The following is a 24,344-nucleotide window of genomic DNA, read 5'->3' on the forward strand; positions in this document are numbered from 1 at the left end:
TTGGTAACTTATGGGGAAAAAATTGTTTAGAGAAAGAAGGAACAAATGTAACCCCCAACACAACTGGATACAACTAGGTCTGAGAAGGGTTTCTTGCCTGTTAGGAAGCTATGCAGTTTGTCTTGGTTTGTAGATTTTCTCACCATCCTCTCCTGGGGGAATGAGATGTCAAAACTACTTAGGGTGGTTTTGGGCAGGGGAACTAGGAGGGATTGTGCAGAAGAATGATGTTGGAGATGCTGGGAGCAGTGGGTCTGTGTAGCCCCGGGAAAGGAAGGTGAAGCAGGATGCTAAGGAGCATCATGGCAATCTCAAACTTCTTGATGGGTAGGGAGAGGAAGGAGGTGGAGTGTTTTTTGTAAACACCAAGGGACAGGGCAGCAGACCACAGCCCAACTTGGGGTCAGCCAGTCAAACATTGAGAATTATCTTGTCCCCATTTCAAACACTGCAACAGGAATAGGAGATGGGAAAAAGTCATGTCTTTGAGATGCTCAGCCCTGACCCACAGAGCTTCTGTACCTGAGATGTCTGGTTCCGTGCCCCCTGGATGGCATTAAGTTGAGGTCTGGGTCAGGATACAATATTCTATAGCTGTTATCCTAAATCCATTCTGGTAACTACAAATATGCTGCCCTTTTTTTTTTTTTTTTTTCCCCTAAAACTTAAATGTTGAAATAGTATAAAATTTCTCAGGAGTTTTTTCCCATTTAAAGGTAGAACTTGTTTGTGTGTAATTTTTGTTTTGTCCCCTTTTGAGCCAAAGTCACCCAAATAGATGCTTCACTACAGATTCTCTATCACCAAATTGGCATCTTCTATCAACTTGAGTCAATTTTATTTACTCACCTTCTGCTTGCACAGCACTGCAGTCGCCAAGTCTTCCTGTGTTTGCTCATGACTTGTGCTGGATGTAGTTCGTTAGACTTAACTGAGCTGCCAGAGGAGAAGGGCGGTGCAAGAGTGGATGGATGAAAACCTCGGCATCAGCTTCTTGATTGCCAAACCCAGCAGAACTGGTCCTGCTCCAGCAGAGCCCCTGGACAGAGGCAGGTCTGTCCAAAGCAGGCAAGTGGAGCTTCTCTTGCAAGAGAAGAACTTCCTATGTTCTTCAAAGTTGGGGCAAAGTGGTGAAATACTTTAAAACTTTACTTCCTCTTATTCATTATTTACTAGTATTGTTCTATTCCTTATTACCTGTTAAGTATTAAGAGAGGAGGTAATTCTGCACTGTGTTCTTAGCTTTTCAGAAGGCAGAGCTGAGGAACTTCTGGCAGGAGGGATTTCTTAAGCTCTAGGGTTTCAGATGGCATGATCCTTCCTGCCTGGCATGGGCTGGTTCTTGCACTGCTTCATCTCCTTATTCCCTGCAAGATGCAGGAGTCCACACAGGACCAGACAAACCTGGGGTTTTTGTACAGACCTTGAATTGCTGCTGGGTTACGGTGATAGGAAAACTACTCATCCCCTCTGAGAGAGGAAATCTTTATTTGAGGAGAGTCCTGGGGCTGTCATTCCTAATTGCTGTTTTATAGAAGTCTGATGGAGGCAATCACTGGTGCTTGTGGGTGATGGGTTTGCACTGGGGTCTGACTGTCAGCTGGGAGAGGGTGTTCTAACCTTTGGTTGTCACAGTGCTTGGAGGCAGGTCAGGGATGGGGGAAATAAAGTATTAAGAGTTCTCTGGGCTGAGGCATGCAGCTCAAACTGGAAGTGGTATGGCTGTGCCCTCAGTAGCTCACTTGGGGAGCCCAGGCCCCTCATATTGCACTTGTAATCAGTGAACCATGGTGTGAGGGGCACAGCTCTCCCTCTGTTTCCCCTAGAGCTAACAGAGCTTAGTATCAATTAGCAGCTTAATTTGTAATTAATAACCTGCTGTCTCGTTTCTAAATGGCTTGTGGAGGGGCTGACACAGGAGGCTTGCACAGCCTGCAGTGTGCTGTCACCAACTGCCGAGGAACATCCTGAGATTTGCGGGGTGGGTTTGGACATGGGTGTTGTTAGAAAGCAGGGAAACAGCCCTGGCAGGGGGTTGGGATGGAGGCTGTCCTGGAGATGAGTCTGGGACCTCAGAACGCTAATACTTCTCTGTATTTGCATCTAGAAGTGTTGGCTGATAATCCTGGAGCAAATGTTGATCACTGAGCAGGGATCAGTCAAGGCACTTCCACCCTTGCAATCCTTCTGTGACAGCCACCTCAGTAGTGCTGGGGGCTGCCTGTGTGTCTGGCGGATGCTGCGAGGGGGTGGCAGGGCCATTGCTTCCCTCTGTGAGTGGGAGCACCTCCAGCAGCAGAGGTTGCATGTGTGCCAGTCCAGCTCGGCATCCTCCTTTCTGGGGCTGACATATGTCATTTTCCTTGCAGGTCTTTGTGGGTTTCCCTTCCTGTCCATATGGATTGTTGCTTTGCTGGCTGTACCATCCTGTGATAGTGTGGGGGGGGGGGGCTCCAGCCTGCTGAGTGCCCTTTGCACAGGTCCCTGCCGTGCAGAAATTGGAGCTGCCTCGCCAAAGGTGGCAGTGAGTGAAGAGACAGTAGAGTTACAATCAACCCAGGACCACCCAGGAGGGATGAACTTGCCCTGCCTGGTACCCTGGTGAGATCTGCTAGCTTTAACTGTGTAGTACGTTGCTCTGCAGGTAGTCTTCCTGGTACTGCCCTACAAGGAAGAGCTGAATGTAATGGTGATGATCCTATTTCTTCCCAATTCCCATTCTGTTTTTTTCTTCTTTGGCATGCATGCCCTATGTAAGTTGTCCAGAGGACTCCTGCCTTTGTGTCTTGTTCCCAGGCCTTGCACCATCTTTCCCTCTCACTTTTCTTGGAGCCTGTACACATTTTAGGACAGAAGTGACTATTTTTCTTTAGTGATTATTCCTGAATGACCTGTTGCTTTTTCATTCTCTGAGAAATCAGAAAAAGTGTCTGTATACAGGGAGAAAAAAAAAATCTTCTATGCTTCACCGGAGAGAAGAGAGATGGCCCAGAAAATGCCAAGTGGATGTGTGCAACTGTGGGAACCACTGGAAAATGAGGCAGGAATGTCAGCACTGGGGTATGCTCTACATGTCCCAGGGGGAGTGGAGCACATGGTGTCTGAGGGATAGATGTTCTTATGTCACTCCAGCCTCACTTTCCCTATATGAGTGATGTAACTGGGTTTGAGTTGTTTGTGTTTTTCCATTTCAAGGCCTCTCAGTGCCCAGCTGTTTGAGCCAAGTGTTCTCTTAGCATTTGAGGCTCTCTGTGCAGGGAGAGATTTGCATCTGAGTTGTTTGGCATTCGTATGCTGTCCAGTGGGTCTCCTGTCTGGAAAGGTCTGCAGTCAGGTCAGAAGCTGAGTTAATTTGCACTGGAAGGCAGGCATACTTTGTTTTGCATGCTGGTTTCTTGCAGAAATCCCATTTGAGGTATTTGTTCTCTTATTGAAGCCGTGTTAGGAGCCATGACAGCCTCCCTGCAAGGCGGGAAAAGAGACAGCTAGCCTGAAAGGTGCAAATTAAACCTATGCTCAGATAAAAACTGCTTTTGCACTGTTAATGTGGGCCTTTCTTCAGAGTTTTGAGGCTTTTTGCTTGCAACAGAGGAAGAAATACTTACCAAGAGTCCTGTGGGAAGCAAAGCAGGCTCTGGAGTTCAGCTTGCAGCTACTTTGGATGAAACACTGTGAAAATTCAGGGCGAAAGTGCCGGAGGGTCTTTAACTCTCATTTGGATCAGCTCATGAAATGTTCAGACAGGGCAGGCATTTTGGCACAGCTTGCCTATGAGGAAGGAGACTTGGAAAGAGCAGCTGTGTGGGGCTGTGGTGCTGCTGAGAATGGGGTATGTGGCCACTGCTCAAACACAGGAGCTGTTTGGTTTGAAACTTGATTATCCAAAAGCTTTGTTTTTCCCTACCTGGACTCCAGACTTGGGACCTGTGTGGGTCATCTCCTATGTGTCCCCAGGAATATGTCCTTCAGGTATTCCTCCAGAGCCAACTTCCAGCTACTAGCAGCGTGCGTTTGCATGCCAGGTGGTTGTCACCACTGACAGCCCAAGGACCGTGGGTGCAGCAGGAAGGGTCCCAATGGGCTGGGGTAGAGATACCCCAGAAGCATGTGTGCGGGAAAGTCAGATCCAGCTGCAAATCTGGAGGGGATTAAAATCAGGAGATGCCATAAACCTTCTTTGCTGTTAAGAGGTTCTCAGTGACTTGTTACAACTCTGTGTTGGAGATGCTGTTTGCACAGTCCTCAACTCATCTCAGCCTGGGGATGCTCCTGAGGCCTCAAATACACCTTGTTCATGCCCTGCAGCAACATTGTCAGGGCTTTGACAGGTAGGAAGTGATCCCTACTGAGTGTATCAGCACTTGAGCTTTCCTTCATCTCCCCTTGCACCCCGACCAGCCCAGGGAGAGAGCTGGGAGGGACAACCATCATGTGACAACCAAGTGATGTGCTATCTGTGGAGGGTCTGCTGCCAGTGGAGAGCCAGCTGTGGGCTGCAAAGGGTTAAAGAGACGTTGACAGTAAACAGAAAGAGAGGACAAAGCAAGTCTGCTGTAATTATGTAGCATTTATTATTAATACTCTGGAATTGCTGGAAGCAGGCTCTGTAATGTGAATACTGATACAGAGGTTCAGAAGACAATTTAGCTCATCTGTCTGTTTATTAGTTCCCTCAGCTCTGGCAGGCAGCGAACTAAAGCCTTGTTTGCCACTGCCTTGTTGCAGTCCCTCCCTCTGCCCCTGAACTCTTTGCTGTTACCATAAAGAAACCTGATTTTGTTCATCCTCCGGCCAGGCACTGGAGTAATGCATGGTGTGATCCTGGATAGCCAAGCAAGGCTTTAATCCTTGACCTGAGCCTGCCTGTTTGCCAGGCATGGCCCAAAGTAGGGCACTGGGCTGGGCAGAGCCATTGCCTTTCTGAGAGCAGCACAGCCACAGCTGATGCTGGAGTGGGATGTCCCAGCTCCCAGGGCACAGGACTGCTCATCGTTGGGGCAGCAGCAAGACCAGATGGCATGGGCTGCTGCTGGGGCCCACAGTTCATCATGGGGTTGTTAGGAAGGGAGAGTGCAGAAGAGCTTCAGGAAGCTGTCTGGGAAGTAATTGGGAAGCTGTCTAGGAAATAATTAAAGGCTGCCGGGGTGGAGAGAGCAAGAAGTTAAACCATCTGTCAGGGGTTGCAACAAGTTTCCTTTCCCTTCTGTGGTTTGGTAGGATTTGTCATTCTCAGTGCTGTCCAAATGTCTGAGCTTTAGCCTGCGTTTCTTCTGCATATCCTGAGCATATAGGACATCCATTCCTTTATGTATTATACAGTAGTTTAAAGAGGATTAAGACAATAGGTAATCTAAATGATGAATGATGTAGATTGCTCAGCCTCTGAGCCACCTTGGTTTTTCTTGCACACAGATTAGTCAGCTCAGTAGCTAAATCTTGGGGCAAACTGCATAAATCCATACACATAAGCCTCTCTGGCTTGAATAGGATAGAAGGAGTTCGAAATGGGCTCTGACACCACTCTGTGTCTTGTCACAGTGTCTGTGGCCGCCTCGCTGACAGGACGGATGAGCAAGGAGGCTCAGTGGTGGCTGGTGCACAGCCCAGGTGGCCAAGGAAATAACAGCATCCAGGTCTGCTCTCTCAATGCTGCTATCAGATATGGATGGTGGCAGGAGAGGGAAGGGATCGATGCTGCTCACCTCCCTGCTGCTGGAGCCGGCTGTGTGCTGCTTGAGCCTGGGGAGGCTGATCCAGTCTCTGAGAGAGCAGCCTGCAGAGAGATAACACAGGGCTGGTGGGGTTTTACTCACATGAAAAGGCTGGTGTGGCTGGTACCTGCCCTCTGTCCCAGCATCAGTGCCAGGAGGGTGCTGGCAACTCCCAGGGAGTGTGACCTGTAGGAAAGAGCTTGTACTAGCACTGGAATGACAGCAGATTTTTCTTAAGCTCTGAAGCAGAAGGATTAAAATCTTTTATTTATGTCTGGTCGAATCTGTCAGAGTTGTGTCAAATGCTTTTGACAAGCAAAAATGCCATTTGCTTCAGCTTCATGAAAAATGATTTTTATTTTCTCCCCCCTCCCAGGAACTAAAGGAATTGTAGTTTCAATTGCAGTCCCAAAAGCTCCTCAGGAAAAAAAAAATGACACGTCACAAAACAAAACCTAAAACCTGATTATTGTGAGAGTTGGCTGTTAAAAGAAGCTCTGGGCTGATGTTTTGGGTCTGTGTACAATGAGGGTCTGGAGAGCATTCAATCATATGGTATCTCTTTTTATGAAGCTTTCTGGGCATATTATTCCAATGACATTTAATGGCGCTGATTTCTTCATCTTAACCAAGTGTGTCTTTTCCCAGTCCCACATCATTTTAATTTGTTCTCCTTCTGAGAAGCATGAGAGCTGGGACTGGCTTGACTTGGCACAGAAGAAGATCTGTGTTGGTGGTTGTCTTTTCCCTCTTGGAGAGGATGCATCTGGCTGTCTAAGCCTGAGGACTGCATGGAGGCAAAGCTTCCATTAGGACTAGCACTTGTCAGGAGACCTGTTCTCAAATTTTCTCTGCTTCTCTGGAAATAATTTTTCTGTTGTTTAATAGGAAGCAGTGTGGACATTATAGTTTGGCCAATACAGTGTGTCTAGCCCAAGGTCCTGTAGCTAAGTACTTCAGCCTTCTTCCCAGGCTGAAAAGCCTTGGTGTGCTTGGAATGCCCTGATGCAGAAGATGTTTTGTTTCCTTTCCCTTTCCCTTTCCCTTTTGTTGTCTCACTACTCCCTTTCTGTGAGGACCAGAACTGTGTGTGGTGACCAACTGTCAGTTGCATAGTGGACTTGTACAGTGACAACATGGTCTGGTTTGGGGCAGAGGAGTGCTGGACCCTGTGGCATAGGTCAGTTACACCTCAGGACATGAGTACAAGCCCTGCTCAGGAATGCAGGGTGGATCTGTGTCTGGACTTTACCTAGTCTCCTCATGGAGTGAGATCTGGGTTAATATTCAGTCTGCGTCATGGCTGACTGTGGAGCAGGTCTGGGTGCCACAGCTGGAACTGCACACTGATCCGTTTGGCTGGCTGGGTAGTGCGGGCAGAGACGCAGATACTACAGGCTTGGGAAAAAGATCATGTGCTCCCCTTTCCCCTCTTTCCGCTTCCTTCCCAAATTTCAGTCAAGGCTTTCTTTGCCTCTGCCCTCCTCTTTGGGCACAGATCTCCCTTCTCCATAACCTAGCCCAGTGCTTGGCAAGGGAGGCCTTTTCTTGAATGCCAGCTGGGAGGAGGGTAAGGCAGTGGGACATGCTGACAAACACTCACTGCTCATCCTGAGCTGTTTGTCTGTGCATTCTGTCTCAGGATCAAGCTGTCACAGCCCAGTTCCCTGCCTTGTGTTGCTTCCCCTGGGAGCTGTCAGGAGGCTGCTGGAGCCATGCGGTAACACGGGTCTCAGGGAGGCAAGCAAGGTCAGATGTCTGCTCAGAAATGAGATTGGCAATGATGACACCAGTGCTGACAAATGGCCTGTCATTAATCTCTGACTCATGGCAGCAGAGAGGGCAGCAGTGGAAGAAACCCATGAGGTCACTGGCAGCCTCTCTCCCTTGGGACCTGCACACAACTTCCACCCTAAACCTTTCTATGTAGGGTGGGCTCATCCCCTGGGATCAGAGGGGGTTTTTTTTCCTACACACCTGCCCTGAGTGTTTGTGTGCAAGTGCATGATGCAGCTCCAGACAGCTGCAGTCAAGCCCCTAAGCACCTGGGAACTGGCACAATCATACAGTCCCTGTGGGAACTGGATTTTTTCTTGTGGCACCACTCTGGCTCAGCACTGGTGCAAGCAGGATGAAGGTTGAAACAAAGCTTATGTTATTAGTATGTTGCAATACCTTTGTGAGACATGAGGTGCTGTGCTGCTGGGAGATGCTGCAGCGAGCTGGGGGAGACCAAGCTGAGATGATCAAACCCTGGCTGTGCTCCCTCATGCTGGGGCATTGCCGGGGCAGGGTCTGCAGGCTGCTCAGTCCTCTTGCAGAGCAGCCTTCCCTCCTTTCCTGCTCTTTAGGTCTCTTCTCATGCTTTTTACAGAAAGGGATCTTTCCTCAGTTGCAAAATACTCCTTGGAGGTTATAGCCAAACAGACAGGACTTTCTGTGGTAGTGGATGCTGGTGGAGATGCTGCACTCCCTGCTCAGTCACACTGGTGAGCTGCACAGGACTGAGCTGCCTTTTAGGGCAGCTGTTAGTGCTACAAGTACAATCTTTGCACATATGCAGGGAAGAGGTGACTTTCTCCTCTGAAATATTTGGGGGTTGTTTCAGTTCCTTTTAGGACATAAGGAGACATGGTTATTCCACCTCAACTCACTCCAGATGCTTGAACCTCTCAGCTTGCACTGGGGAGTGGATGGGCAGCAGCAGGCAGGGGCTGCAATGTGGGTTTGGGATTTCTGTGCCTGGAAGGGCAGGGGAGAGGGATGCACTGATGGAGATGAGGATGTGGTGATTTTGGAGACTGAGGGCTACCACCACCTCAGGCTGCTGCAGCAGTGGTGCAGCATGAGCTGTGCCTCCAGGACCTTCTCCCTCTGCCTCTGCTGAGCTACGATTTAATTTTTCACTTTTTTTCCATCCCCTCTTAACTGGAAGAAGTCCTAAATAAAGTTGCTGTCACTTTTATTTATGGGCACAGAAGAAGCCATGGACAAAAAGCCTGTGTGCTCCTGACAGCTACAAAGCATCCGGCTGTTTTTCCTCACTTGCCTTGTCGAGGCAATCGATCTGGGCACAGGCAAGCACCCTCCCCGGGTACATGGGGCTTCTACATGCCCCTGCCCAGGGCACTCCATGAAGATAGATGGGAGGGGTCTCTGCATCCTGGGTCCTGGCTCTCAGCTGTTGCAAAGCCTGGCTTGTCTGGCAACACCTGTCCTAAAATCCTGGACCCCTGAAAATACAGATGCATGAACACGCCTGCCTTAAGAATCCATCACAGGCTTCTTGTCTCCGTCTTGATTGGTTCCAGTGAGGTCAACTTTTTTTAATAACTCCTGGACTTCGCCAAGGAAAACTATTTCCTTCAGGAAATAATATAATTAAGGCTGCCTGACACTTCTGATTATAAGCCCCTGTCTTCAGTTGCTTGAAACTACGCCAGCCTTTAACCATTTGGACTGAAACTTCACATGTCTCTGCCTCCGGCTGAATTTTTTTGGAAAATTTTAGCAAGGGGAGTTTTAAGCTGCTCTCAGAATAGGGTTGGGGGAAAAAAGGCTTTTATGTATCCACAGTTAAAAATAAAATTTAAAAAAATAAAAAGCAGAAAAATTCTTGCAGTTGTGCTGAAAAAATTCCAGTATCTTTGTGCTGTGAGACTGGGCCTGATAGTTTTGGGGAAGGTTTTGAGCCAGGCATCAGGGTTCTGCTTGTTGCTGATGCCACAAGAATCCACCTTCCCCGTGCCAAGTCGCGAGGCTCTGAATCGTGCGCTGTGTTTGTGTGTTACCCAGAGCATGTGTGGGGAGCTTCCCACAGCAGGAACTGCTCTGCCTGGAGCACACAGCACTGCAAAACCTGTGCCCCCCAGCTCATGTGGGGGTGCCTTGCTGCTGGGAAATGTTGGGCCCCTTCTGTTGGTGCAAATAAAAATCATGGATTCCTGATCAGCATAGTCCCAGCTTGTGTTGGAGAAAAATTTTTGGCAAATGCTGTGTGTTTGGATTTTTTGTTGTTGTTGTTGGGTTGGGGGTTTTTTTGGGTGGTTGTTTTTTGTTTGGTTTTTTTATTTATTTTTTTTTAATTGAGCACGTAGTTCAGTTATCCATTAGCCCTTGCTATGCCATGCAGGTGCATCATGTGGGACACGCAGCAGGCCATAAGTGCTGGGCTTCCTCCAGCATTTTGAAAGGACCTGTTTAAAAAGTTAGTGGTTTTGCAAGCAGGCTTCTCATAAGTCATCTTGTTGCTACAGAAATGGACAAAGCAGGAGTGTTGCTATGGGGCAGCCCAGACAGGCCCTATAAAACAGGTGTCACACCAATGAAGTGCCCTGACCATGGCATTGCTGAGACCTCAAGTCCTGGTGATGCTGGGTGAGCTCTGCAGTGATGCAAGCCCTCCTGCAGGGACCTGACCCAGGGCTTGTCCCTGCTTTGTGACTGATGACATTTGCTCCTTACGTGAGCCCACCTGAGCTGTGGTCAATGCTGTTCCTTGATTATGGGGAAGCACACCTCACAGGTTTTCCCTCTGGCTCAGCAGTACTCATGCCCCAAATCAGGTCCTTCAGCTGGTGACCTGTTTTGTACATGCTGAGTTTCTCCAAAATCCAGTTTGACCTCAATTTGAAGCCCCTAAAAAGCAAGTCAGGCTTTGGCTTCCACGTGGAAAGCTGGACTGCTGGACCTGTGGCAGGGCTGGCTTATCTGGCTCAGCACGGGGCACAAAGGTGGCAGGGAATGTCAGTCCTTTCCACAGGTTTCAGAGATGTCTCTCAGAAAAGGCACTGGGATTTTGCACTTTGTACCCATAATAATGCACTCCCTCCCTGAGGGTACTCAGTGCTAAGCCTAGTCTCTATTCTCAGGTCCCTGCCAAGCTGGAATTAGAGCCCAGGAGGGTCTCTGGCAGGTAATGAGAAATGAGCCTTATCTCTTGCTGTAGCCTTTCCCGTTCGCTTCATCTGTGCATAGGGAAAATACCCAACACCCACAACCAAAAACGTTTCCAAACAATAACCAAAAAGTTACATTGGCATTGCAGAGTGAGAGGAGGCTTGGTGGGGAGCAGCCCTCTCCCCTCCTTGCCAGTCACTCCTCAGCTCTGGGGTGCCTGGCAGAGCAGCTTTTGAGTGATGGGGCATAGTGGGTACTGGGCTTGGAGCAGCTGGAGTTAAATTTCTTGGTGGCTGACACCTGACAAGTGTGATAAATTGCGGCTCACTGTGGCTGCCGGCATGACAAACAGTCTGCTTCCATCCTTGTAAACTCTGGGAAAAATTTGTAATTATTTCCAAGCACTTTGCAAATGAGGGTTTTGCCATCAGGCACCCAGTGTAGTTTCAGGGGGTGGTGATTTATTTGTTTGGGTTTTGTAGGCCGGCAGGAGGTAGATAGGGGGTTGTAGTTTGGGTTTATGCAGCATCCTCCCATTGGCTTGTCCAGGCTTTGCATGAGGTCCTGGGAGGAACTCTGGCAAAGCTCATCAGCTGAGGGTTGGGTGCTAATTAAAGCCTGTGGTGTTCCAGGCTTGGAGTCACTGTCACCCTTGGGAAAGAATCTCTGCAGGAGAGTTAGTCCCAGACTTTCCTCTTGCCAGTGAGTTTTGGCTCTTTTTCATTTTTAATAATGCAGAGCCGTAAGATTTTTTTTTCTCTATAAAGCATTTAAAAAGAAATGGGGGGAGCAACACAACCTCAGCCACAAGAGCTGGATAATGAGCACAGATCTCGACTGATAATTTGTTTGTCTAACACAAAAAGCGTATTTCCTGCTGTAAGGGAGGACACCACTGGTTACACTAATGCCTCTGACTCCATCTCACCAGGCAGCGTGTCAGATGTAGCACAGAAAATCCTCCTCCTGTTTCCAGCCCTTGGTGTCTGTGCTGCAAAGCTGTACAGGCATGCTTTCCTCTTCACACTCCTGGGTTCAGTTGGACTGGCCTCTCCCGTGCAGGATTCATGTGTGAGGCTTTTCAGGATTAGGGCTCAGGCAGCACAAGACCCCATGGGTGAATGCCTTGGTGCTGGGCTGACAGTGTGCTCTGCTGTTCTGTCTGGGGAGCGTTGCTGTCTGTCTTTAAAGAAGATCAGAGATGCCCCAAGCTGCACGGGTCTTTTTCCCCTCTCCCATTTCATGTCTCTGAATAGAAATAATTAAGCAAATACATGTTTTGGGGCTGGACTGTGATGCTCTTGTGGAAAGGCTCTTATTCTAATGAGGTTCGTGTTTGCACCAGTTACCCCCAGCTGTTAGGGCTGGAAAACAAATACCCCCCCCCACCGCCTTGGTTGTTTGCTAAACCTGAAGCAATGGCAGAGCTTCACCTGGTAACCTGACATGTTGTCTCTTCTGTTTTTTTGAAGAAAAGTCCAGATCTGAGCAGCGAGGGTTCGACAAGTGGCCAGAAGAATCCCCCAGACGTTTATGAGAAATTGGGGACGCCCCAAGGACTCTGGACTGGTGGAGAGGTAAGAGTTGGGTTAAAAACCTTGCTCACCCAGCTTGTCCTGAGGTGGTGTGCTTTGTGGGAGTATGGGACAAGTGTCTTTTGGTGAGGATGGTGGTGTTTAATAAAGTGTGACAAAATGCTGCTCCTGGCTCTGGCATGTGAGCGGCCTTTTAGCTGCTGTGCAAAGAGGGCAGATGCTGAGAGTGGTTATTTAGGATGTGGAGGGGCAAGTATGGATGAACAGCCTGGAAAATGCCCATGTTATGGTCTGCCCATGGACAACTTCTCCATAAAGAGCTCTATCACTTGAAAGCCCTTTGGGCAGCTCAGAGGTACATAGTCCAGCCACAGTCGCAGAGGTCCTGTGTTGTGGCTGAACCACTCTGGAGCAGGTAAGTGTCACCCAGCCCAGCTTTTTGGTGGAAGGTGAGGTACCGCCTCTTGTGGACAAGCACAACTTGGAACTCTCATGTCTGCTGGGTGTGTTTTTTTGCTTTCCTGCCCAGTCAGGCTGCAGCATCAGGGATGAGATGTATGGGCTTTGCTTGAAAAGGAGTGCATCCCCTTAGGAGATCACTACCAACCATAGGCAAGAGTGGTTGCCCCACGTCTGAGGCCTGTTGTATGTGTGCTCAGTATGGGGCTGTGGTAACACAGTGCTGTTTGAGGAGGGGTTTAGGATCATATTCTTTGAGCCATGGTGGAGCAGGGAAGGAGGCTGGGGACGGAGCTGCCCTTCTTGAGGGTGCAGACCCTGCAGAGCAATGCTGGGGAATCCTGGTGCTTGCTGGTGCTGTGCCTGAGAAAGGAAAATTATGAATTAAAATTTAACGAGTCTCTAAATGCCAGATAAGGATGTCTTAAGTGGGAATTGTCACTGTTTGACTAGTGCAGTCTCTTAGCTAAAACTGCATGGCTTTAGTTATGTTGATCCTAGAAAGCAATAGCTTACACCAAAGAAGAGAAACTGTTGACCAAAATAACATGAATGATGAATTTTCCCTGTGCAGGTTCCTTCCACCCCTGCATCATGCTCCCCAGAGTTGTTTTGGAGCCCCTTTAACCCTGGATAAGCAGAGTCTTTTATCCTTTGAGCCACAAGCAAGGACAGAAATGCTCCCTGTGTGCATGCTTGATTGTTTGCCCTGGAGTTGCAAGTAAAAGGTTAAGGAACCCGGACCTGGGCAACACCTGATGGAGCCACAGTGGGGAGTGGGCTGGGGCCTGGGCATGCAGAGATGTTCTACAGCATTAAAACCCTGCCCTTGGTGTTGCTCCTTGGTGGCATCCCTGGAGCAGCATGGAACAAGGACTCATTCCCTCCCCATCCTCGAGGTAGATCAGCCCACCCACGGGACTCCTTGCAGCTCTGCAAATAGAGCAGCTCGAGCAGGGTACATCGCTAATAATACCAATTACTGTTACATGCTGGCTACAAGGTACACAGGCAGTAATGGGATCCTGGGGGGATGAAATGAAAGCAATATAATGTGGTGAGATAAATTAGCGTTGTAAAATTAGCCATGGGTCTAGTCAGGGGTCTGACAAATGTGTCGCAGCTTTGGTACAAGCTCTGAGTGCTGCTGAATTGGATTTAGTGGCCCAGAGCAGAACAGATGGGAGCAAGGGAAAAAAAGAGTTTGAGGGGTCTCCATATACACGTGTTACCAGTTAATGCTGCTTGTTTCTTCTTTGGATTTGGGGAATGATACGTCCCCTGATGCCTGCTTGAGTGTGGCAGTGAAGGAGTAGGAGCCCAGTCCAGATGATGTGATGATGTGCTGCTAGAGAAGCTTCAGCCTGACAGAGAGATAGGAAGGGGGTTAGAGAAGCATCATCAGGCTGGTACTCCTGCCAGCATTGGTGCATCAGCTGCCCATCCCTGCCCTACATCACTGGCTTCCTCTCCTGGGTTTGCTCCCAGGAGAGGAAGGGATGGATTTGGTGGGATGTGTGGCAGGCATTTGCACAAGTTTTAGCTGTGTAGTAAGGGTAGAAAGCTGGTTTCTGCTTCCTGTGTTGCAGGGTGACCTGCTTTCCCATTCCTGGATGGGTTCTGAGGCAGAAGGATGTCTGGAGCTGGGCATCCCACAGCCCAGGGACTTCTTCCTGTTGACCAAGGGTGTGCAGCCAACTCTTTTCCATCCAGATGCACGCTTTATACTTCCCCCTCTGAGGCAAGGGGTGGAAGCCAGGAAATGGGGTTTTGTGCCTCATGGAGGCTGGGAAATGGATGTGGTCAGTTCCAGTGGGATCCACTTCCTGGTGGCTCATTAGGACAGGCTCCACCGCAGGAATATGAGCATTCCTGCCCATGCGAGGATGAGAGCCTCTCATGGATTTGTAGATGCGGGATAATTGCATGTTTAATGGCTGACATATTACACAGGATCTGGGGAGTGGCAGACATGATTTAGGTCTAGTTTGATAAGGTATGTTACGTGACTCACTATAATAAAACAGGGAAAGAAAAATTCTGAATATGCTTTGTAATGCCCTGCAGTGGAGCTGAGGGCGGCAGAGGGGTAGCAAAGTGGTCTGCAAGGCCTCTCCCAAGTCTTGCCATGATGGTGTAAGAGGAATGGTGGGCACATGGCAGACCTGTCTGCAGGAGGGAACCAACTTGTCACATCCCTGGGGATGAGTTTGTAGAGGTCAGGCTACTGCAGTTCTACAGCAGCACCAGCTTGAGAAACAAATCCCAGGGGATTGTCTCAGCACTGTCTGGAGAATCCTCAGAGAGCTGAGCCGATTTGCGTGCTGACCCCATGCAGACAGAGGCCTAAGGAGACAAGCTGCACTTTGTGGGAGGTCAGCCTGGCCACTGCCACTAGTCCCTGTTGCTGCCCTCCTGCTGCAAACAGGGCGCAAAGTGCAGTGGTGACACATGTCAGGTATATCAGACCCCAGCCAGCCCCAGGGCTGAGCTGTCCTGGCAAAACCAGCAGGGTGAAGAGCTGCAGCAGCGGAGGGAGTACCTTCCCTCAACTTTCCTGCTGGAGAAGCAGTGGTGTGGGACCGCAGCAGGACATTGAACCAGTGGTTGGAGTGCCAGTGGCAGCATAAATAGAAATTCAACTTCTCGGCTTCTTGTGCAGCTATGATATATCTTGTTTATATTGACTTTCTTAAACCTCTAAAATACATTGTAGATTGATCTACAAATCTGCAAAAAGCACCTTTTTTATTATTTTTTTAAGTCTAAAGCAATTTTATGCCTGCTTCTTGTGGTTGCTCTGAGTACACACACGTTCTCTTGTCCTATTTGAGGCTGGCATGCTGCCACAGTGGTAGGAGGTTTAGCAATACTTGAGCTGGATCGATTCAAGCCCATTATCTGTGCTACCTGGGACTTGGTGGTGAAGGGGAAGAAAATATTCTCCCCAAACACATCAAAGTCCTGTGATAAGGACACACAGTTAAGCTCTATTTATAGATGGACAGATGTCTTGCCAAAGCTCTGCCGCTGTCACTTGATTATGCAGTTTTTGAGTGTTTAGCAGTGTTTGGATCTGAAGGTGGCTGAGGTGTGTCCCATCCAGGCACAGCCCCAAGCAGCACAGCTTCTAGGTGGTCTTCATCCTTCTTTCAAGAAGGGACCTGAAGTTTAGTAGTAAGAATTAAGTGGCTGAGGGGTCTTTTTTTGGAGCTGGTAACTAAGGTAAGGTGAACAATCCCTCATCTTGTTCTTCCATCTGCATAGACCTGCAGAGCCCTTGGAGCTCCAAAGCAGAGCTGCTGTGGATGTTACATCAGAACGGTGAGGCTGTTAAGCTGAGGGTTCGTGGCTGAAGCATGGGCATCCTCCATCTCCTGGGATACCTGGCTCTCAGTTGTGCCACCCTTCCAGCAAAGAGATTTTTTCTACTGTTCACCCTAGACCTCTCAAGCACCACGGTGTAGCTGCTGACATGTTGTATTTCATGAATTTTCCTTCTTTATCAAAAGCTCTCAAGGATATTTGAATCAGGACCAGTCATGCAAGCTGGGTATTTGGAGTGGTTCCCCAGGCCAAGTTGTCTCAGGTCTTGCAGTGTATGTGCACACACATGTTACATGAGTGTTTGATTTTTGAGGGGCTGGTGGAAAGGGTGAGGTGAAATGGGTTAGCTAATCCAGATTCCCCTCCTGGTGTGAGAGAGTGCTGGTGCTCATTTGACAGTTGCCCTTCATTTCCTTCCATGCATTGCTCTGTCACAATAGTCATGAATTTGGGAATGGGAAATGGGCAAAGGCTTTATTCTGCTTAGCCTTAAGTGGTGTTGTAAAAGGTGTTGTGTTGGTTTTCTCTTGGTTCTGACCCTAGATAAAGGAGGGAAAAGCTTCTCTTAACATCCAGTGGGAAAACTTTGTTTCAGATATGCCCACTGTCACTTGCCTTCATGCTATGAGTTGCTGTGAAGAGCCTGGCTTGGTGTCCTCAACAGCTTCCCTGGATATTTCAGTGACCCTGGCTGAATTTCCTTTAGTTAATTACGACTGGGACTTCCCCTGGGGCTCCCAAGACTACAGGCAATGTCTTGATGTAGTTCAAGTGCTGTGTGATGTGCTGGCTGTGCCTCTGCTCCCACAGCCCAGCCTGCTGTTGATCCCTTTGCTGCCTGGGCAGGCAGCTGGCAAGACCCTGCTGGCACAGAGTAGGTGTTCCTATACCCAAGCTCAGCACCAAACCGCAGCAATGAGCTGGAGAATTTCACAATAAGTGCTCTTTTTTAGGTCTCAGTGAACTATGGCTCCAGGAGGGAAGTTGTCATATATGGGCAGGTCTGGGGACCAAGACCTGACTTCTTTCATTTACTTAACACATCATCTTGATCAGGTGTGGGATAGGTGCATGATGGATCCTGGCTGCTTGCCATTCCCAAGGCTGGGAGAAAGGAGATTTCTCTTCCTCAGGGTGTCCATAATGTGTTCGCCTGCACGGCTCCTGCAGAGCCCTCTGAGCACCATTTGGTTTTAGTCTGTCTCCAGGGGGCTGCTCAGCTCTGCTCGTATATTCCTCCGATGAGTGGGCAAGACAGGAAGCAAATACCTTTGTTACAAAACCACATATGGGCTTTCAGAGGGTGATGACACTTCCCCAAGCTATCTGTCTAGTGAATGCGCTTTCCCTCCTGCTTGTTTATATTCACAGAAGTGTTGCTGAGCTGCTCAGGTGAGCCATAGTTGTCAAGAAAGACGTCAGTTTCAGAAGAAGGCTTTAATGCAAGTTTTCCTGCTGTTCTGTGTGATGGTTGGTGGATGACACCCAGTGTGCCAAGAACCAGGGGAGAAGAAGTGGGGTCTGGCACAGGAGCCATGGTGGCAGAGTGGCTGCAGCAGTGCTGGAGGTGACATTTTACAGCCGGCCCAGTATGCTGATCTACAGTGCAACCAAGCTGATAATTCATTATATGAGAGGTCTGATGAAGGCGAGCGGTATATTCCAAGTCAAAGAAATAACCATCAGCAAGAAGGGCTGAACTCCTCTAAAGCCTTTTCAGAGGGTGTCATGGATGCTGTAGGTCTCGTGGCTCCTGGAGGGCCTTGGCGGTGGGTGCCTGGTACTCTGCACAGTAGAGCTGGAATCTATGGGGCCACAAACATGAGATGCATTTACCTGGGGTGGGAGCTACCCCACTGAATCCTGGCTCTGAGACATGGGGAACTGTTGTCAGCCTGGTGGAGGGCGTACATGTGTAAAGTGGGCACCTCCTGCACTAGTTGGAAGGGAAAAGTGCAGACCTACCTCCTTGTAGTCCTCCTTAATGCCCAGGAAGAGTGGCTGGAGGTGGGGATCTACTGGAGGAGCTGTTCTGCTGTGATGCAGATCGGCAGGATCCCACATCTAGGTGGGAAGAGGAGCGAAGGGCTCAGCTGCACACACCTGGGTCCCTTCCATGGCCATGGCACTCCCAGTGTTGTGTCCTCAGCGCCAGTGAGGTTGTTCAAAATGGAGGTAGAGAGCAGCACTGATTGCACTCTTTAGCAATGTTTAATGTATTATTTCCCCCTTTAAGGTTACTCTTTTTAAGTTCTGGATAACTCCAGGAATCCTGGACTGAGGCCCATGTCTCCAGGGCAATTTAGAGCACTCACCAGTCCCTCAGCACTCATTACAGCCCCCAATGAGGACACCTCAGCACGGCCCTTCAGTAAGATCACATATTACTGGCTCTTTTTTCTTCCTCTTGCCCCAAATCTTTGCACTTTATATCTAAAAGGAGGGGCATGCAGGTGGGGAGCAGCACAATTTATGGATCAAAGATTTTTATGCTGCTGCGATGCTGTATTTTTTCCCCACAGTGACACTTTATTGCCACAAATTACCAAACAGGCAAGGTTATGCGAGTGACAGCAGGCAGAGCTGTAAAGGACAGGAACAAATGGCAGCAGAAAAAGTACCCAGAGGAGAGGGGGAGGTCTGGCAGAAATAAAAGAAGGTGGGACAAACATCAGAAATTAGTTTGCCTTACAGTGGGATATATGGGTGAAACGTGGAAACCAGTATGCCATCTCTGGTACATGGGCATGACATGGGGATGGGAGAGCAGCTGGTGGTCTGGGTTGGGATTCTGTAAATCCTTTGGTTTTAACTTCCTTTTTTTTCCCCCTCTCCCTAAATTGCCAGGTCCTTCCCTTATGCAGACTGCTCTTTTTTTTTTTTTTTTTTTTTTTTTGGGTGGGGGGGTGGGGGGGTGTTTTTTCATTGGTTTTCTTTTTTCCTGTAGATATGGCAGGTATTTCATTGTTGAAGGTTGTTTTTTTTTTCCCCCCTGTCTTCAGGGTGGTGTCAACAGGAAGAAGTAGGGGTTCCTGGGAGGTGGTGATATTCAGAGAGTTATTAAGAGGTGTTTTGCTGTGCAAATGGTTGCTGTATTTTCTTACTTCATGGCTGTGGAGAGTGCAGATATCCCAGCCTTGCCCTTTTGCGAGGACAGGATGGTCACTTACCTCCATCTGTATTAATGCATTCAATATCCTTGATGGTGTGTGGGGGACAAGCACCAGCCCTTGGGCAGAGGCGTGTCCAAGACATTCTTTGACTTTGGTTGAGGTACTCTGTCTGCATCCACTCACCCAAGTTAGATCAGCTTAACTTCAAACAAATGTAAAAACGGAGAGGCTGGAGTTTGGCAGAGGTATTAAGGGTGCCTTTGAGCTGGGGATGCTACTCAAAGCTGCCAGGGAGCTGTCACTCTATTATTCTTGCAACAAAACACTACCGGAGGAGCTGAGAGCCTCAAAGGCTCTGGAGCCACAGCCAAAATTGCATTTAACTTGCAGAAATGTGCTACAGCTGTGGGGCTCACCACACCAGCCCCAGGGAGAGTTAGCACTTACATGTGCCCCCCTTGCTGGCAGCACAGAGGGGATTCAGGGGCACCTTTGCCCCACAATGGACCATTGCACAGGGCAATTTGACTTGTCTGTTCCCGTGCTTGTAAAAGATAATTTCCCTTGAATCCCAATGCTATAAGCCAGGTATTTAATCTTGCTTGAAGGGAGCATGTCTGAAGCATGCAGGGCATCACAAACAATAGTAAGCAATCAATAGGCTAAATCCTGAGGTCTCTTACCCAGACTTTGCTGGAGTAAAGGTTGACAAAGTGCTGAGTAGTTACTCCAGACTTCAGCCGTGATCTGAGGGTAGAAGTGATTGACTGATTTATTGATGATGCATTTCACTGTGAATCTAGCCTGTCTGTTAGTCACAAATGCTCATTTAAGCATAAATCGTGGTCTGCCATGAGCAGATAGCTTCTCCTGCAGCGGAGCTGGGCAGAAAGATTTTAGATGAATGGCTTCTTTGGTGAAAAATAGTTTTGGATCAATGCAACTAGCTTGTATTTCTGTGTTATGCTTGGCAAATATCCTCACAGAAAAAAGTGAAAGCCCATTTGTGAAAAAGATGAAGAGCTGGATTTTGACATGATGTTTAGATCTCCTTTCCAACTGGTTTTAGGTTTTCTTCCCAAATCAAAAAGCCAGACAAGTTTCAGAAGATTCCTCTGAAACACTTCTTCCTTGCCCTTCAAAACCCTTTTTCCTTATCCTCTGTTCCTGGCTTCTCTAGCAAAACCAGCGACACACTGCACTTCTAAAACCTGATGCTGACTCTCTGTGAACCCACACCTCATTTATTTTTAGTTGGCCCAGCATCATGAGGGCCCAGGCTCTGGCAGGCATTCATTCAGTGCTGCTGAACTGTGGTCTGGGATGTGTAAGGCTGCTGGATTTGCTGTCCTGTTGGGGGACAGGGCTTATCCTGCCTTGACGGAACCTTGGAAGATTTGGAAGTGGGATACAGCAGCCAAGAACACCTCAGTCCCAGTGCAAGGCTAGGCAAAGCTGCTCCTGCTGCAAAAGACTGTGCAAGCCTTTTGGAGTTGTCTGTGGTGTCCCCTTCACCCCAAACTCTCAGCAGCTGAGATGTGGCTTGCTTGCTCCCATGTTCTCAAATTGCCCTTATTTTGATTCCTTAAGCTGAATACTTTCTTACTATTCAGGAATAAAACCATGCTACTCTTATCACCTCCATAGCTGTTTTTCTTCCTCATAATGTCATTTTTTCTTTCTTTTGAGCCTGGCTACTGGCTGCTGCTGGCTACATTGCTGTGGCTCCCAGAGCCTGTGCTTACTGTGGCAGCATGTGGGTGCATCCATGGTGGATGCTGTAGGAAACCTCTCAGACAGATTTGTGCATGTGTATATGCCTCTCTCAGTATTTCCTGTTAATTAATGGACACTGGAGTCTGTCGTCTGTAACAGCACTCACTGGCGGGTGATAAATTGTTTGTATGACAAGATGGCAGTGAAAGCCAGGCGAGCTGCGGCTGTCGGCGCTGGGTTTGGGAGCCAGGGGTGAACGTCAGTCAATAACTGCATGGGAAGAGGGATGGTGAAAAGCCCAGCAACTGATTGCAAGATCCCTGAGGAATCCTGCCTTCTCGTGCTGGAAGAACCCTTTCTGTGGGCTTCAGCAAAAGGGCAACAGTGCTGCACCAGATCCATTATTAGCTGACACACCCCAGCCCCGTTGATGCATTTTGGTATGGAGGGAGGAGGAGGAAGGCTCTTATGCCATCCCTCCTCCACAGGGATGGATGCTGGCTAGAGCTTGTAAGGATTCATTTGGAGGAACCTCTCCTGACCCACACTGGGTTTTGCTGCCTCTCATACCACAGAAAAGGCACTGTACCATGGCCTGGGATCTGTTTTCCTGCAGTGCTACAGCTTCCAGCAAACCCTGCTTGGTAGCTGGAGTGCCCTGCAATGCTGCCAGCACCAGAAATCTCTGACATGCTTTACCTGCTGATGCCAGCATGCTAACCATGGCACAAGGCTTGGCTAGACATCTCTGTGTGGGACCCATGTTTTTGGTGACCTTGATGGGCAGCCTTCATGGCAGCAACTGTGTTGACACCACCGGTAACTGGGTTTAAACCACCATCTGTGGTGGTTGAGGTGCTGTGTTGCAGAATTTACAAGGCTTCATGGATGTGCTGGAGTGTGGGGGATGGATGTGATGGGTCTGGGCTGCTGGTGTTCACAGTGTTCTCAGTCTGGTTAGTTGTGGTTCTGAGCCCAAACTGAGCCCACACTGCGAGCCCTGTGTAGAAGATTCATCCTAGGGAAACAGTGCTGGCACCAGAGTCCAGCCTCCTGGGGAGCAGACGTGGACTGACATTGCTTCGTGCTGCATTCCCAATGGGACTGGTTGCTGCAGCAGCCCTCTGCGTGCTGTGCGCTGTAAATCCATCTCCATTCTGGCTGGCATGCTGAAGCTGGGGTTTAATCACCCGCTGTGCTCATTGGGACTTCAGTAGCCAGAGCAGGGATCCCGCTCAGGAGGACCCTGTGTGGGATCCCTGCTGCCCTGGGACCTGTTGTGCTTCCGACAGTGTGGGGGCGGAGGTCTACATTTACTGGGAAATGGAATTATCTGCTTCCCCAAGTGGGGAAAATAATAATAATAAAAGAAGTGCCTTCCACTAGGTCATGAGCCATTACCTCGAGGGGCCCTTCATCAGCTGATGAATTCTACTTAATAAAATAAATACTGAGAGAAAATGTAATTGGATTTCATTTATTACCCAGTTCCGCCTAGCGGCCCCAGATTATACAAAAGCAATTAGAGAAAGCTCTCCATTAATAGCTATCTTCAAGCCGCCCAATGGGTTCATTCCATCAAACCTTCTGGCTTGTGTAATTTCCTTTCTTGGAGCTTGCTCCTGGCTGGGGGAGGATGTGGGGTGCTCAGCGCCATTGCCAGCAGCCTGTAAACAAAAGCAGCCCTGTCTGTAACATTTTCACAGGCATCGTCTTCCCAAGCATGTGGCTCAGCCAAAGGGTATCCTGGTTTAGGGCAAGAAGCCAGAGCACCTGGGCAGTTTAGCTGCAGACTAGGGCTTGGTTGTGCCTTCCCTGGGATGAGAGCATCCTTCCTCTGCTTGGCATTGCCACGCGGGGAATCTGTGCTGCTTGACAGTGGGTGGGTGTGCAGACTCCCACAGGGGCAATCGGGTGTAACACTGTCCACCTGAGGGCCTGGCTGGTTCTCTGATGCGAATTTTTCCTGTAATGCCAGCAGGTTGCATCCCAGCTTCTGTCTCTGGCACCTTGCAGGGACACACAGTACAATACTTCTTCCTTGGTTTTTTTGCTAGGAGCAGAAGAAAGGCCTGGTAAAGCTTGCTAAGGCTGGGTGGAGGAGGATGACTCATACTATTTCCCTGAAAGTCTTATGGCAACACAGGGAAGCATGTTTGAGGACACTCACAGGGCGCAGATTGATGTCTGGCACCTATTGTCACTGAGGACAATGGCAGGTTAATCTGCAGCAGAGGCTTAATCTCATATCTTTTTTCATAATACCTGTTTACAATGGTGGATAAGGAAAGACAATTACAGTGAAGAAGGTAGCCAGGGGAAGAGATGCTGAATGATCCTGGAGGATGGTTAGCAAGGAGTGGTCTGTGGTGGAAGTAGAAGAGGATGTGCACATTCCTTGTGTGTGTAGTATGTGTGTGTATAGCTATGAGAGGGTGCAGCCCTCTCCCTCAGTCTTTCAGAGCTTGAAGCCCTGGAGGAGAGTTGTCTGGCTGTGCTGCCTGCTTTTGGGCCAGTCTCATTTATGAAGGGACCACATTTTTGCTCCACCACAGCAAATGCAAGGCTGGAGGGAGAGAAGAATTTTAAATGTTGGTCCCCTGGCAGTGTGGAGGAGGAGGGAAGGCTTTAGGGGCCAGAGAAGTTCTTAGCTTCTGTCTGGGGGTGACATTTTCTTCTCATCCCAGTTGTCACTCTGGGCAGAAGCCAGCATCCTTTCTCAGCTTAGACAACCAGATCTATCCCAGCTGATGCTTTGATGGAGCCAGAGTGGCTTATCAGGGATGTACCAGCACCCGTCATGTTTGGGAACCTGCACTTGGCTCAGGCATCTTTGGTCACCCCAGCTGTAAGTACACTCTCTCTTCCACTGCCTCTTGCTGTCCCCTTTCCTGGCTCACTTTTCATCCCCTCCCTTTCATGCCATAACATCCCTGGCACAAGGTTGGGGTGAAAGTAACAGCATGGCCAGGAAGAAGCTGATGTTTAGTTTCAGACAAGAAACAACATAAGGCGTAATGCAGCCGAAAAGGGGAGGGCAGATGGAGAGGGCCAGCAAGGCTTTGTGGCTCTTCATCTTCATTACAAGGCTGATGTCTGTGGTCTTGCTTCCATGCTGCTTGCCAGCAAGGGAGGGATGGCTAGCAAGCAGAAATGTGCAGGGAGAGCTTTGCTTCCAAGAGGCAAGACTGGTCCTACTGGATGGTGAGCAAATCAGGAGGGGAGTTGCCGGGGGAAGCAAGAATGGGAGTAGGGGGGTACACAAAGGTGGTGTGATGGAAGACCCTAAAGGGACAAAGAGGGATGCTCTCCTTGATGGGAGATGGCAAATGCCTTGTAAATGCAAGCTGCCTGCTCACCCTGGGTGCTCACTTTGGAGAAAGGAGAAGTGGAGTCTTTGAGAGCACAGGAGGGGAGTGGCTGATGCTGATGTAATTATGAAGGCAGGGGATTAATCTTGGCCAGTGAGATGGAAGGTGGTTTGGGGGCACCTTGCTCAGAGAGGGAAGAATTAGAGCATGAGATGGTGAAACTGTGGGTCTGAAAAGAGGGCTGAAGTGTGGAAAAAGGCAGAGATCTTTCTA

General features: G+C 49.0%; 1 protein-coding gene across 2 annotated transcripts in view; it reads left to right on the plus strand.

Annotated features, from left to right (window-relative positions):
• CNTFR (ciliary neurotrophic factor receptor) overlaps positions 1-24,344 on the plus strand; it is a 201,298-nt gene that overhangs the window by 41,592 nt on the left and 135,362 nt on the right. For both annotated transcript variants that reach the window (XM_066182304.1, XM_066182305.1), the window contains exon 2: positions 12,083-12,187. In XM_066182304.1, the coding sequence (XP_066038401.1) occupies positions 12,083-12,187 (105 nt within the window). The remainder of the gene's footprint in view (positions 1-12,082; positions 12,188-24,344) is intronic.

This window comes from Chamaea fasciata, unplaced genomic scaffold (assembly GCF_029207755.1).
Source record: "Chamaea fasciata isolate MVZ Bird 193981 ecotype frontalis unplaced genomic scaffold, bChaFas1.0.hap1 SCAF_4, whole genome shotgun sequence".
NCBI lineage: Eukaryota > Metazoa > Chordata > Aves > Passeriformes > Sylviidae > Chamaea > Chamaea fasciata.